This window comes from Emydura macquarii, unplaced genomic scaffold (genome assembly GCF_026122565.2).
Source record: "Emydura macquarii macquarii isolate MOO-44397 ecotype Brisbane River unplaced genomic scaffold, CSIRO-AGI_Emac_v2 contig_383, whole genome shotgun sequence".
NCBI classification, from domain to species: domain Eukaryota; kingdom Metazoa; phylum Chordata; order Testudines; family Chelidae; genus Emydura; species Emydura macquarii.
This window is the reverse complement of record NW_027130520.1, coordinates 2,125,541-2,140,910: the sequence shown is the minus strand read 5'-3', so window position 1 is coordinate 2,140,910 and position 15,370 is coordinate 2,125,541. Positions and strand designations below refer to the sequence as shown.

Below are 15,370 nucleotides of genomic sequence, written 5' to 3'. Positions count from 1 at the left end.
TTCGAGTGCTTGCTCGTGTTCATTCCACTATAGATGTGTGCACGCCTCTGTGCATGGATACCCAGAACTTTTTTCTCCCTAGCAGACACCATAGGGCCGGTTCCGGCGCCTCCTGGAGCCCCGCGCACATGCCGCAGTATATGAGGTGCTGTCGGCCCTACACCGCCTCAATTCCTTCTTTCCGCCCGTGACGGTTGCTGGAACTATCCTTGCTTGCATTTGCAAGTACTATTCCCCTTGTTTGGACTTGTTATTCTGCTTTTAGTTTCATAGTTAGTTAAGTAGTTGTTAATAAAGAGTAGTTAGAGTTAAAGTATTTCCGGCTGGGACTTTGTGCGGCCGAGGCATGCCCCAGTCACTGGGCTTCAAGCCGTGTGCCTCCTGCGGGAAGGCCTTCCCACTCAGTGACCTCCACGACAGCTGTCTTAAGTGCTTGGGGGAAGCCTGCAGGAAGGATAAGTGTAAAATCTGCAGGGCTTTCAAACCGAGGACTCCGAAGGACAGAGAAATCCGGTTGAAAGCCCTGCTGATGGAGGCAGCGCTCCGCCCAGCGTCTGAGGCGACCTGCTCCGTCTTGGTACCAAGTGTGGCATCGGTACAGATCGCACCATTGACACTGTCCGTGACTTGGCACCGTGCAGCTTCCCCAGTGCCGAGGAAGAGGAAGAAGCAGCACGCGGAACGGCATTCCTCCACACCATCGGTATGGGTTGGGTCGAGTACCAAGATGCACCAAGCTCGGCCTGTAGAGACCCTTTCTCCTGCATCTCTGGTTAGGGAGCTTCCCTTGACTCCTGGGAGTGGGAGAGCCCCTCTGCCTTTGTCGTCGATGCCAGAGGCTTTTCAGGCGGCAAAAGCCTTGTTGGCCTTCCCCACACCGTCTCCACCCTGCCCTCCGCCAAAGGAGAAGGGGCTGGTGCCGCAGGGGAAACTCGTATTGGGTCCCCCTGGATGGCGGAGGAGATCCCCGGTACGGGAAGGAGGATCTCCCACAAAGCGGTCACCTAGGATAGAGCATAGCTGCTCACTTGGCAGTCACTCCAGGTTGGTGTCGTCAAGCCGGCTTGCTTCAACACGGAGCGTGGAGTCTTCCTCCCAACGCCGATCCCTGGCACCAGTGGCAGCTCAAGCTAGGAGATGGTGCCGGTCGAGGTCCGCAGACAGCTCCCATTCCCATTCCCCAGCACCGAGGAGTTCACCAGCACCCAGGTGGCGCAGAACCCGGTAGTCGTTGGAGGACCTGGCACCAATGAATTCGCCCGCACTGAGGCGGCACAAAACCCGGTCATCGGAGGAAGACCCAGCACTGAAGTGTTCGCCCGTGCGAAGGTGGCACGCAACCTGGTCGCCGGAGTCTGGCTCAGTACCGAGGAGTTCGGGACAGTGCTGAACTCAGTCACCAAAGGCCACTACGGAGCTGCAGGGCAAGCAGCCCTGGAAATCGTTGGGGCCGAGGCAACACTCCGATACTTCTAGCTCTTTGGAGCTCGACCCTGCTCGTCAGCACCGTTTGCAGCGACGGCAGCATTCCTCATCGTCCTCCAGGTCAGAGGCATCGAGGGGGCGTTCTCCAGTAAGGCAGAAAGCCCGGGACACTGCTCCCCCCCAACACGGTACTGCAGGACCAGGGCCTCCAACTCTGATGCTGCTTCGGGGTTTTCCAGGGGGGTTTGTCGTCGGGCGAACTGACGTTCCCATAAGGTGCCCCCGGCTCAATTAGTTCCTGGATGGCCCCAAGGAAAGTGGTCACCTGATTGGTCTGTGCCTCTGGTATTGGAGAAGGCCCACTGGCACCACTCCTCAGATGAGGAGTCATACTCACATGGGGGTACCTCAGCGGGTACCGCATTTCACCAGGAGGGGCACATCCACAGGCTGCACCCCTGCAATCCTCCTCCTCCTCACCTAACGAGGCAGTCTCCCAGGACCACTCTGCACCACTGGATGACTTCAGGGCGCACCAGGAGTGGCTCAAGAGGGTTGCCTCCAACTTGGGGCTGGAGGTGGAGAAACTAAAGGAGGCTGCAGATAGCTTCTTTAATGTGCTGGCGGCGGCTGCCCCAGCTCGAGTGGCCCTCCCAGTCCATGAAGGGATCCTTAAAATTGTGAAGGCCCTGTGGCAAACCTCTTCTTTGGTCACCCCGACGTCAGAGGCGGCCAAGAAGAAGTATTACGTTCTGGCCAAGGGATTTGAGTATTTGTTTACTCATCCCACCTCTGGGACCCTGATGGTTGATGCTGCAAACCAACGGGACAGGCAGAGTCAGCCAGGGTCAACTCCCAAGAACAAAGACAAGAAGCAGCTGGACTTGTTTGGAAGAAAACTTTATTTAATGGCAAGCCTTCAGTTTAGGATTTGCCAACCAGCAAGCCCTCTTGGGCAGGTATAATTTCAACCTGTGGAACTCCCTGAGGCAGTTTGCTGAGGCCCTGCCCCAGGGCAAGGCCATAGATTTTAACACTATCATGAAGGAGGGTACTGCGGTAGCGAGAGCTGCGCTCCAGGCATCCTCAGATGCGGCTGATTCGGCGGGCAGGGCCATTTGTATGTGAAGGTGCTCGTGGCTCCAATCCTCCGGACTGTCCCAGGAGCTTCAGCAGTCCATTCAAGACCTTCCCTTTGATGGGTTGGCCTTGTTTTCGGACCAGACTGATGCGAAGTTGCATGGTCTGAAGGACTCTAGGGCCACGCTTCGTTCTCTGGGCTTTTACACACCTCAGTCTTCTAGGCATCAGTCACAGGGTCCTGCTGAATCACGATCAACTCCTTGTACAGGAGGTGGACACCTTCCTCAGCCTTGCAGTGGTGGAAATGGTCCCTCAGGGCAGAAGGGGGAAAAGGTTCTATTTGAGGTACTTCCTCATCCCCAAGGTGAAGGGCGGTTTAAGGCCCATGTTAGACCTGCATCGCCTAAACAAATATATCAAGGGACTCAAATTTCGCGTGATCTCCCTAGCTTCCATAATTCCTTCCCTGGATCCAGGAGACTGGTATGCTGTGCTCGATCTCAAGGATGCATACTTTCATATATCTATCCTTCCCAGCCATAGGCGCTTCCTTCGCTTCATGGTGGCTGGCTTCTACTATCAGTTCACAGTCTTGCCCTTTGGCCTATCTTTGGCTCCGAGGGTGTTTACCAAGTGCATGGCGGTAGTAGCTGCCCACCTGAGACAAAAAGGTGTGCACATTTTTCCTTACCTGGACGATTGGTTGATCGGGGCAGATCCAGGTCCCAAGTGCAGAACCGCATGACCCTCACTTGCTCCATGTGCCACAGGCTGGGACTAGTCCTAAACAAACAAAAGTCTACGTTAACTCCAGTGCAATGCATAGAGTTCATTGGGGCCACCCTGGACGCTTCCCAGGTCAGTCTTCCTGCCCCAGCCTCGCTTTGAGGCGATGGTCTCCATCATCTCCCAGCTGCACCGATGCCCCATGACAACAGCCAGGCACTGCCTGCAGCTGTTCGGTCACATGGCTGCCTGCATTTACATAGTGAAACTCGCTCGTATGAGACTCAGACCACTTTAAGCATGGCTAGCCTCGGTCTATGTCCCAGTCAGACACCCACTGTACTGGGTGGTCACAGTTCCACTGCCCGTCCTAGCCTCCCTAAACTGGTGGCGGACTCCCCAGGCAGTGATGAAGGGTGTTCCGTTCAAGGAACTGGTTCCGTCAGTCACCCTCATTTCTGATTCTTCGGACATAGGATGGGGGACTCACATCAGCGCCAACCTAGGCACTCAGGGGATCTGGTCGAGGGAAGAGAGGCATCTTCACATCATTGTGAAGGAGCTGAGGGCCATTTGCCTAGTGTGCAAGGTGTTCCTCTGATTCCTGACAGGCAGGGTGGTAGAGGTGCTGACGGACAACACCGCAGCCATGTTTTACATAAACAGGCAGGGGGGAGTGCACTCCTCAGCCCTCTGCAAGGAAGCTATCCGTCTGTGGTACTTTGCCATGAGGCACGATTTCAACTTGATGTCCTCTCACCCTCCGGGAATGGTTTCCCAATTTCATTATAATCAGGTTATTTTTCTCCCTGTGTTTTTTCCCAAACCTCATGGTTCGGGGGAGGAGAGGAGGTGGCACTCACTGGACGTGAGACGAGCCCTGGCCTTCTACATCGAGCGCACAAAGCCGTTCCGGAAATCGACGCAGCACTTCGTCACAGTGGCCGACTGGATGAAAGGCTCACCTGTCTCCATCCAGTGCATCTCCTCGTGGATTATGTCATGCATCAAGTTCTGCTACGAGCAGGTGAGGGTGCCACTCCTGGGAGCCATCACAGTGCACTCAACCAGAGCTCAAGCCTCATCTGCAGCTTTCCTGGAGAGAGTGCCCGTCAGGATATCTGCAAAGCCTCCACCTGGTCGTCGGTGCATACCTTCACGTCCCACTTCACCATTGTCCAGCAAGCGAGAGAGGACGCGGGATTTGGCAAAGCAGTGCTAAGGCAGCTCACCGATAACTCTGACACACCTCCAAAGGTATTGCTTGTTAGTCACCTATAGAGGAATGGACATGAGCAAGCATTCAAAGAAGAAAACAAGGTTACTTACCAGTAACTGCTGTTCTTTGAGATGTATTGCTTCTGACCATTCCACAACCCACTCCCGTCCCCGCTGCTGGAGTTGGCAGAAAGAAGGGCGGAGGGCCGGCAGTACCTCATATACCGCGGCATGTGCGTGGGGCTCCAGGGGGCGCTGGAGCTGGCCCTAGGGGGTCTGCTAAGTGGAAAAAAGTTCCGGGTAACCGTGCACGGAGGTGTGCACACACCTATAGTGGAATGGATGTGAGCAACACATCTCGAAGAACAGCAGTTACTGGTAAGTAACCTTCTTTTTCTGTAATCATAATTAAATATTGACAGCTTTTTTTTTTCAAGTGCTTTTTCAAAAATTCATTCAGCTACCACACTTAAATCTTTAATAGGAAAAAGAATGTAATCCAATTTATGATGAATATGAGGAATCCAATCTTTATGAAGGTTTACAAGATATTTTCCCACAAGATTATACCTCCACCACTTTCACTGAGACTGACTCAGGAAAATTACAGGTGCTTGCAAAGCTGTTGGCAGTGATCTGTGAACTCAGCCCTTCTGAAAGGTGAGAGAGAGAGAAAGGTAGGAGAGAAGTATTAGCTACTTATGAATTTAGACGATCCCTGTGATTATTCCATTTTCTGTTTCACACAAACATGAAGCCAAAATATTCATCCTGAGAGCTACCAAATTTACTCATTCATTATGTATATCTATTCTACTCTATGGCTGTGCCTCTTGTTAAAATTGTTAACGTAGGAATTACGACTGGCAGACAAGTTTCTTTTCCTGTTATTTCTGTACAAATATCTAGTTTGTTTGCGGTTTTTTTTATACTGAGCTCTACGAACTAAGGAGATGTCTCACACTGAAACTAGTGTGCTGTGACATACTGCAAGTTCCTTGCATATACATGGCAGCACTTTGTATCCCCTTGAGGCAATCGTTTAATGTGCTCAATATTTTAAAATGTTAAATATTTTTTAATTACTGGACAATGAGCTTTCTACTGTATAGTCATGTTTATGACTAGCTGTCATTCAGTGTTTGTCTTTTAAACCATTTTAGGAGAGGTCATCTGTCTATAAGTGATTTTCAAAATTATGGTACTATAAGAAAAAACAATTGTGGAATAACTCTGCATTCACTGGCATTACATTGTATTTGCTGTATATAGACCCAAGTCCAGTCCTGTTTAGGAACAGAAAACAAGGGTGTGGTTTTGGTTTTACGACATTTTGGGAATATTTTGGTTTGCAACCCCAGTATCCAGGGTGGTTCAGCTCCAGATCATACGGTTCCAGCAAAGTTACTTTAATGCACAAATTTTTGCGGGCACATTTTCACTTCTTTAAAAGATATTAAACTCAGGGACCCTTTGCTAGTTTTTTTCAAAATCCACCCTTTCTTCTCCACATCTTTGTTTTTAATTTTAATCTAAAGCATTTTTTATTGCTTTGAATATTTGGCCACCTTTATAATCTAAGTTTATTCACAGAACCCCATTTATATCCTCCAGGCAGAGCTTGCAGTAAGTCCTCCATGTCTGGTTAATATTTATTTGTGGCTGATGTTAGACCTCGGCCTCTTTCCTCACTCAGTACAATCTTCCCCAGAGATTAAAGGGAAAAAGACACTGCAAGTTTGGATATTTCTGAAACTAAGTGATTATGGAGTGATATGTGTATCAGAAAAAACATTGATGTAGCAGAAGTAACTGGGAGGTCAATAGTACAGAAGATCAGAAGACGAAGTTTACCACAAATATCTGTAATATTTACAAAGTCCTTTGCCCTCCTCTTTTCCTCATCCCATTTTATCCAAAGCCCAGTTTGGGGAGGAGATATTTTCTTCAGATAAATGCCCCCAATTTAGCCCATCTGTATGTAATTCTACTCCTACGCAGAAACCTCCCAAACTGTACAGTGATGTTCACAGTAGCTTTTTCTTTAAGTGTAGCCATATACATTATTTAGTATCCGTGGCAACACCCTCCTCAAATGCATATAGTTCTTGTTATAAGATCAAGTTTGTGTAAGTAGAAATTTTATAATCCTATCTCTGTGGATGGTCTTGTTTGTACTTTAAGCAAAATCCTATTGAAAAATGACTTTAATAATTATTTGACTGCTTCATAGTAGGTATGGTGTGTCTTTATTTTCAATGTAAAATCTGGATGATGTAATTCTTATCTGAGTTGTGATTTGATATCTTCAGTTGTCTGCAATGAATAAACATACTATTGCTTTAGTAGAGTCAACTACTTATGCACAGCGTAACAAGTTCTTTGTTTCTCTGATTGACAGAGTTGTGTTGGTATCTAATTATACCCAGACATTGAATATTTTGCAAGAGATGTGTAAACATTATGGATACTCTTACACAAGACTTGATGGACACACTCCTATCTCCCAGAGGCAACAGATTGTGGATAGTTTTAATAATAAATTCTGTTCAACGTTTATCTTTTTGCTGAGTTCTAAGGCTGGCGGTGTAGGTCTGAACCTTGTTGGAGCATCTCATTTAATTCTGTATGATATTGACTGGAATCCAGCCACAGATATTCAGGTTTGATACTGTTGTGTATATCAGGGATGGGATGTGGACCAAATAGGGTTTTGATTGATGAGATTGGTTCTAAAATATGGGACCTTAAACTTCTCACTGGTGTATGATTGAATATTGCTCAGCCTGCATCTAGACAAGTGTAATTATGGGGAAAATGGAGGAAAAATGTATCTGGCAGATTGTTTAAATTAGCTTTGTTTCCATATCCGAAGCACATGTGCAGAATTCCCATGCAACTTTGTTATTCATACCGATCAGCTGTTGGATCTCCTTTTATATTCTGACAGTCAGCCAGGAGATGCTTGTCCCTAGTTTGAATATTTAGGGTAAAATTAAATTAGAACTGTTGATTGGGATAAATGAGGAGCATAAAATGCAGGGGAATAAATTTCTGGTCCGCCTGGAGGGGTCTGTCTCTCATATGGCCCAGTCTTCTAATTGAGTTTGATTTTTCTAGTAGGATAGTCATAAGCTCTCTCTTATGTCCCCCTCTCTTCCCAAAAAATGAAATTAAGCTGTGGTGAATGATGAGGAGGAGGGAGCTCAGCTATATCTGAGCTAAGGGGAGAGGTCCCAAATAGTATGAGGAGAGGGACAAATTCAAATAGCAGTAATAGTTACAAGAAAAAGTAAAGTTACTGCTATTCTTGTAATGATTATGGTAGTAGCTCTGTAGGTATTATTTTATCTGGCATTAGAGTGCTTGGATAACACTTTTTTAAAACAATTTTTAAATCTTTTTAAATTTTGCTTTTACAATTGTAATAAATCACCTTAGATTGTACTAATTGCTTAATATCTGAGTGGAACTCAGAGGCGCCATCATGTGGTCATTGGTCTTATTTCTTGAAACACAGTCTAGTAAAATCAATCACAAATATTGCAGCTTGCTAAATACTGCAACTTTTTCTGTGTGCACATAGGCTCAATATATACTTATAGCCCTTAAATTGTTGCCAAATATTAATTACCTGGACACTGTCGAGTAATTTTTTAGGATTTAAAGGTTTTGTGCAAAAGCAGCAGAAATGGACATATTTTCACTGTGGGGGAAGTGATTATGGAACTTAAATACTCCTGCTCACTGTTAGAATCCCAAATCCAACACAAGTAGGGTAATACTGAAAACCACAAGTTAAACTACAGCTAACAGAAATGAAATGGACTAGTCTAATTTTATGTGGTAATCTAAGCAGGGTGAGAAGCAGACAATAAATGGTAGAAGCAACTTAGATTTAAAAAAATACTTCAGATTTAATAACCTAAGATTTTAATAGTAATACAGATAAAGACAATTTTCTGGAAAATTTTATTTTGACAGTGTCCTTTTAATGAGTTAGCAAGTGCTGAGAACTTGATCAAAAAAAAAATGTTATAGCTAATATTCTCTTTGTGTAATGAGATTACAAATAACATCTTACCTTTTTATCTGCTTCAGGCAATGGCCAGGGTGTGGAGAGATGGTCAGAAACACACTGTGCATATTTACAGACTGCTAACTACAGGTGAGAAATATTATAAATGTAAATGCTACTATAGCATAGGCTGGAGGGAGGCAAATCTTGGCAAGTATAAGAAGAGGGTGGGGCACTTGTGGAAACCATTTTGGAATATGAAAGCATTTGCATTAGACTTGGTCACTGAAGAGAAAGAGAGACCTCTCATAGATGCAAAAGGCATAAACCTATGCCTGTGCTTAGTTCTGAATATTCCTTTACTAACTGAAGTTAATTTCCAATTATGCAATTATCAGGAACCTGGAATCTACTTTTAGAATTACTGGTCTAAAATTAATCTTATGTATCTGTTGTTTTTCAACGCAGGCTCAATAGAAGAAAAGATCTATCAGAGACAGATCAGCAAACAAGGTCTTTCTGGGGCAGTTGTAGATCTTTCCAAGATATCTGAACACATCCATTTTTCCACTGAGGAACTTAGAAATCTCTTTATACTACATGAAGATTCCAGCTGTGTTACCCATGACCTGCTTGAGTGCAATTGTATGGGAAAGAAAGACCATCAGAGTGAGTTTTTCTGTTCTTTATCTCATTGGCACTTGCAGGGTTGGTACATCCATTTTCAGTGACAGACCTTATGCTGAAAAAACTCTTGACATCCACTGCAAGAGGATTTAAAGTAATGAAATTCTTTATTGGCTCTTCATGATATTGCCTTATACCTGATTTTTTTTCAGATCCACAGGACCCTTTCATCAGCTGAAGATGAGAAAAGATTTATTCTTTGAACTAATGACCTCTACTTTTAACAGCCTCTTAAATTCCTAAATCAATCCGGGCAAATTGGAGTAGTGACATTGGGTATAATTAAGCAAGATTATTTATGAAACTCGTAGAAAGAAAGTATCAAGAGCAAGAATGATTAGATGATGCAGACACAAGGGACTAGATTATCAACTGGTGTAAATCACCATTGACTTCACTGGGGATATGCTAACTTACACCAGTTGAGGATCTGGCGAAAGGTGTACTAATGCTGAAAATACAAACAACCATTTGTGGCGTGGTTACTATCTAAAATTGGAAAAGAGTAATAAGAATAATCAGTGGAAGGTTGCAAGAACATCCCCCTAGCTTCTGCCTGCCCCATGCCAAGGATAGAAATAGTGCCAACTTTAGTGCCAACTAATGTTCCTAAAACCTCCCTTTCCACCAGGAATCTGCCCGTTTTTGTGTTCTTTCTGTGTGGTGTGGTGTGTTTAATACCTTTTTGCGTATAGCTGATTTAAATTAGGGATAGGATTTTTTGTTTTATTTTTTTTTAAATGTCTTGGTCTTATTTTCATTAAGGTAGCTCTGCGTCCGGTCTAATCTTTATGACAGACTCAGTGTCTAAGAAACAGGTGCATCTGTTGCCCCAATAAGTTTCCTTCTTCTGATGGGCATGAGATGCCCAGCTATAATAACTACTACAGTGGTGATGATGCAAATGCTGATATTTTCTAAATAGACATTCTGCTACTATGGTAATGACAGCCAAAGAAATACCCACAAAATTTTAAATTGAATTTTAACAGCACTAAGTAAAAATGCAGCTGTTGAGAATTATTCTTCTAACATCCTCCTAACTTATCATCTAAGTGTATGTCGTCTTATCAGCAGATGCAGACAGGGAATTAAGCAATGAAAAAAGGGGTTGACCCTGTTTGATCATTTACATGTCTCCAGCAGATAGGGAGAGTTTTGCTCATTTCTTCTCACCTCCCCTTCTCACCTAAAGTCTGGCAGGATTTGTTTAGTTAGGATAGGGTGCTTTTAGAGTGAAGAGTGTTTTGTTTTCCACTTTACTTTTGGTTAAAGCACTCTGACAAGCGGTCCACTCGTTTCCTTGTGAAAAGGTGGAGCTTCAGTTCTTGGGGGAAATGGAGCTCACTGGAACTGGTAAAATATACCGAGTGGATCCAGCCCTATGTTTTCTATGAGCACTTGCGCAGGGCTGTTTTTTTTTATACCTAGTATCCTGATAGTGTCTTGATTAGGAGCTATAGCTATAGGAGTATTGTGGACCTTTCCAGAGGGGGAAAAGGTTTGCACATACAACCTCATTTTGTCCAAATAGCTATGGTGATGTCAGAGAGTGCAAGTTGTTTGCATTGATGCTTCTCATGTAGACTTCTTCCCGTTTTTTCCCATCACATTCAAAAAAAGTTGCAGTTCCCTTTTAGGATGGTACTGTTGACCTAGGCTCTGACCTTGCAAAGACTTGTGCAATGAGTCCCATTGAATGCACTGAGATTACTCATGTTTAAAATAGCACATCTGCATAAATCTTAGCACGACTGAATTTACAGACCTTGCTAGCTTCTGGAACATCCCACTGGCTGGAAAAAGGATGATGATGGTGATTCTTCCACAGGGTGTCATTTTCCCGATATGATCTTGATCCAGCCCTGAAGGCATTGTTCATTTTAGTCTTTTTTTTCCATCAAGGCCAATTGAACCATCTATTTAATTTCAGCCTAAAGGAGCAGGGTCAAACAGCTGCCTCCTTTTAGAAAGGCAGTGATTTCAGAAGAGCTTCTGTTTTATGCAACTCAGTGTATCCCACAATTCTGTGCAGTTCGGGAAGTGATTCAGCGTTGCAGTGGAGCTTATGCTGGCCATGACCCTTCTCCATGGCAGCAATTAATGCTGGTTAGCTTTGCTCCCGACCTTTTCCTTTGCCATCTTTACATTTAATTAGTTAATTGGACAATAGTGAGGAACTTATCTCTTTTCCTCATCCTGGATTGGGTAATTGGAAATGTGGTCTCAGCCATCCAAATCTGTTGCTGCAGCGCCTTCCATGTGGGACTGCCTCCCCTCAGGCAGTGGCAGAGCTGGCCTGCAAACACTGGACAGCATCAAAGTGGTGTTCTATATATGAGGCAGCATTACAGGTCCCGCTTGTTCACAGCCAACTGGCCTTTGCATTGCCAGGGTACAGGGCGCAGAGTTGGATTGGCATGTCGAGACACTCCCCTTCCTTGGGGAGCTGTGGCTCCAATGAAGAAAAGCCTAATCTGGAGCTTCTGAGCATTTTGGGGAGAAAGTCTAAAGGCGAAGATGACATTATCTGGTCAGCTAAGGGGCTAAGTGCTGGGATGGAAGGAAAAGCCTCAGAAGAGATCCAAAATCATCCCTCCTTCCTGTCCCTCTGAGATACTGAAATTGGTCCTTAGCTCCATAGAGAAAGAAGCTGGGCTGCTACACAACTCCTCTTCTCCCCAGGATGAATCTGGGGATTCTTTCGAAGAGACCTCATTTCAGAAGTTGTGGGACTGGGACACAGAGGAGAACACAAAGGCCACAGCCAGGCAGGGAATCCTGCAAAACAAGGAAAAAGAGCCAAAAAACACAGGAAGCACAAAAAGGGGAAGAAAGTATTAAAGATCTAAGAAAATTCCATCCTCTGACTTGGACTAAAGAGAGAGACCTTACTGATGCAGTCCCCTGACAGATCTGATACTATGTACAAAACCATAAAATGACATGTACCACACAGATCCAAACAGATGAGGTATTAGATATGAGATGCCTAAGGGCAAATACCTTCCGGGCAAATCCCAGCCTGAGACAACAATTCTACTGTGCCTTCTCTTTAAAGATGTAATTAGGGATGAATTGGAATACCCCGACAAAGGTAAGTATATAAGCTGCCACATACTTAGATAATACAAGACGCAAACACCAAAAAATTCCGTCACTGAAATACAAAACGTGGATGCTGCAGTGGCATCATTAAGAAAGGATATGATGACCCCATGAGAAGGGGATTTTTTCCCCCAAAGTTACAACTGACGAAAAAGTGGAGACCATCCTCAGGAGAGATTTTGAGGCTTCTTCAGCCACTCTCAAAGCATCCGTAGCCACTGCCTGGTTTGCAAGAGCTACAGTGTCCTGGCTAGGTGACCTAACACCCCTGGGTGACAAGGACCATCCTGACTTAAAAAATATCCCTAGCAATAGCTTTCACTGCAGACGCCTCAATGTATGTGATGAGATTCCCAAGCAGGGCCCTGGCATCCAGTTCAGCAGCCAGGCACCACAACTGGTTACATCCCAGCAAATTCTATGCTCATCCAAACTCACAGGCTCTCTCCTGTTTCAAAAAATTTGGAGACGATAGTGGCAGAGAGCACATTCCATCCGAAGCAGTCCTTCCCTCCTCCATATGGTTCTTCAAGAAGGGGCTACAAGCCTGACAACAGGCAGAAATTCTCCTGTTGCCCATCCTCATCACAGAAGTACCAAAGAAAAGACAGCAGATACATCATAGGAAAATCCTGGAACGGTGGATCAAGCAGCAAAGTCTGAGGTGGCAGCAATCCCTCTCACTAGGACAGACTGTGCCTCCGGCCTGATTTGAATCCAGCAGACAGAATATTCCACTTCTCAGAAGAATGGGGTCTCAAGCATGGACAAGTGGATGAAAGAAGTAGTGAGTTTGTTAGTCCCTTGAACAAGAAACCCCACTGCATCATTTCTTCATCCAGTCACCCATCAAGTAATCCTATCAAACATGAGCTAGTGCTGAATGAGATCTCACCCCTTCTGGATATAGGACGAATAGAACTGATTTCCTCAGAAGAATGGTTCTGAGGTCTACATTCCATCTTCATCATTGTCTAGAAGCACACAGGTGAACAGAGCTGTCCTGGACCTCAGTCGGCTCAACAAATATATATATACGAGATTTGAAATGGAAGCCCTAGCCTCAACTGCAGCATCCTTATCCCAAGCAAGTCCAGATTAGCCAATGTGCACTGTCCAATGTACCCCACTCTCAGGTGGGCCCCTGACCAGCTGGGTGGTTTTTAATAGGCCTGGCCAATTTTTTTTCCCTGCCTTGCTGGTTGCAATGTGCCAGCGTTTTTCCACTCGTAACTTACAGGTTACCTGTAAGTTACAAGTGGTAAACCCCTCCGCACATTGAAACTGGCAGCCCTTGTAGCAAGAGCAGCAGCAGCTGCTTCCACTACGGTGTGCAGGTCACATGGCTGCGGGAGTGCTGCCAGCATGGCACCTGGGTCCCGCTCTGCATGCTGGGGCCCTCAATGTGCCGATGTAGCAGCTGAGGCTCGCTAGCAGGGGATGGGTAAAGAGCAGGGACCAGGGCAGGGGAGACCATGGGATGCTGGGAGCTTGTAAGGACACAGTGGGGGGTGGGACTCCCTGTGCTGAGGCTACTGGGAGGGGTGGGTATAAGAGTTCATGGTTCGCAGGGGAGTCAGGCTGCTTGGAGAGGAGTTGTCTGGGAGGGGAAGAGAAGGATCAGGCTGGTGTGGGGTGGGTGGGCAGTGGCTGTTTTTTCTGTTTCTTGGAGGTGACATTCATATAAAGGATCCCAGCCAGGTTTGGGTCAGCTGCACCCGCCTCCCTGATCTTGACTGTATTGCATTTGGCTTCTTTCTTCCTTCTTATTTAGTGTTCACTCCACACTACTTCCCCTGCATCACAGAATTGTGGGAGATGCTGAGCTACAGAGTGGGAAATTTCTTAGCCAGTAATTTTCTTTCTAGCAGCACCTCCCACAATTCTGCCTGCCTTGGTATGGTTTCATTAGCCAAAGGACAGTTAATTTGTATGCCTACAGTTAGGGGCCTTGTTAGCTCACTGTGCATAGGGGTCACTGGTTGGCATTCAAGTTACTGTTATTCCTATTCTAAGAATTTCTCTGCAGTTCTGGAATGTCTCATCTGGCAGACAGGCAGAAATGGGGTGGGCCCAGCTCAGGCTGCAATGCTGAGCCACTTTCAGATCTGCAGAAAGGAGGGAAATAGCCCATATATCATGGAATTGCAGAGAGATGCTGCTAGCAGAAAAGAAATGATCAGATAAGAAACTGTCCATTCCATCTACTTATAAGAGGACTTGTATTCTGGAGTAGCATAGGGGGATTTTGAGATACAAAATTAACAAGTAATTTACCTCATTTTGTGTGTGGCTTTTTTTGTTAAAGAAGATTGCACTTGCTGTTCTGGAAGATAGAATACTGATACAGACTGCGAATTTGTTTGGTAATTCTCAATCTGTGACTATTTCATTTTTTCACTTTTCAGATCCTTCTTCAGAAAAGCTTTCTGTCTCTAGAGATTGCCAGCCTGGACAAAATCATGAGAAGGCTGATTCAAAGAAACCTCTTTCTATGTCACAGTTGATGCACTGGAAACACTTTTCAGGGCAGCACCAGACTCTTGCCGATCCCTTCCTTGAAACAATAAAAAAAAATATTTCTTTTATTTTCCAGAATGTAGCCAATCCAGCTACTCCCACCTAATAAAACTAAGTTATTTTCCATGTAAGTGATGTGCCTTGTACTCACTGGTGCCAGTCTTCTAAAAGAAAAACAAATAAAATATGCAATTGCCTTTTTGTTGCTGCCAAAACTGAGTTCAAGCCTGATGTTTTTAAGAGGAGGTTTATGTGTAAATGTACAGCTGTTGATGTTTTATGTAAAGTTAGAGAGATACCATCAGACTAAAATCTTTTTTTTTTTTTTTTTTTTTTTTTTTTTTTAAACCTTACTGATAAATAGTTATAACTGAAAGAATTTTAAAAATCAAATTTGCTTTTCAACACTTCTGGTGGTTTGGTATAATAACTAGTAGTGGTTAAACTGTTACACAGTATCCTAATTAGGCCTAAACTACCTGATAGTTTTTTCTTAGTCATAATGACATTAATAATGATTCACAGTTGGCAGCTTGTCAGCTGAATGTTAAAAGGTGCATTAGGTTATTGTAGATATGTGATGTT

At 44.9% G+C, this 15,370-nt stretch overlaps 1 protein-coding gene across 4 annotated transcripts in view; it reads left to right on the top strand.

The window, feature by feature from the left end:
• LOC137145614 (DNA repair and recombination protein RAD54B-like) overlaps positions 1-15,114 on the top strand; it is a 94,469-nt gene extending 79,355 nt beyond the window's left edge. For 3 of the 4 annotated variants that reach the window (XM_067536496.1, XM_067536490.1, XM_067536482.1), the window contains exons 11-15: positions 4,937-5,112; positions 6,854-7,115; positions 8,554-8,620; positions 8,939-9,139; positions 14,674-15,114. In XM_067536496.1, the coding sequence (XP_067392597.1) occupies positions 4,937-5,112; positions 6,854-7,115; positions 8,554-8,620; positions 8,939-9,139; positions 14,674-14,891 (924 nt within the window). In that variant the 3' untranslated portion in view covers positions 14,892-15,114. The remainder of the gene's footprint in view (positions 1-4,936; positions 5,113-6,853; positions 7,116-8,553; positions 8,621-8,938; positions 9,140-14,673) is intronic. The other variant, XM_067536504.1, reaches the window with a different exon arrangement.
• The last annotated feature ends 256 nt before the right edge of the window (positions 15,115-15,370 follow it).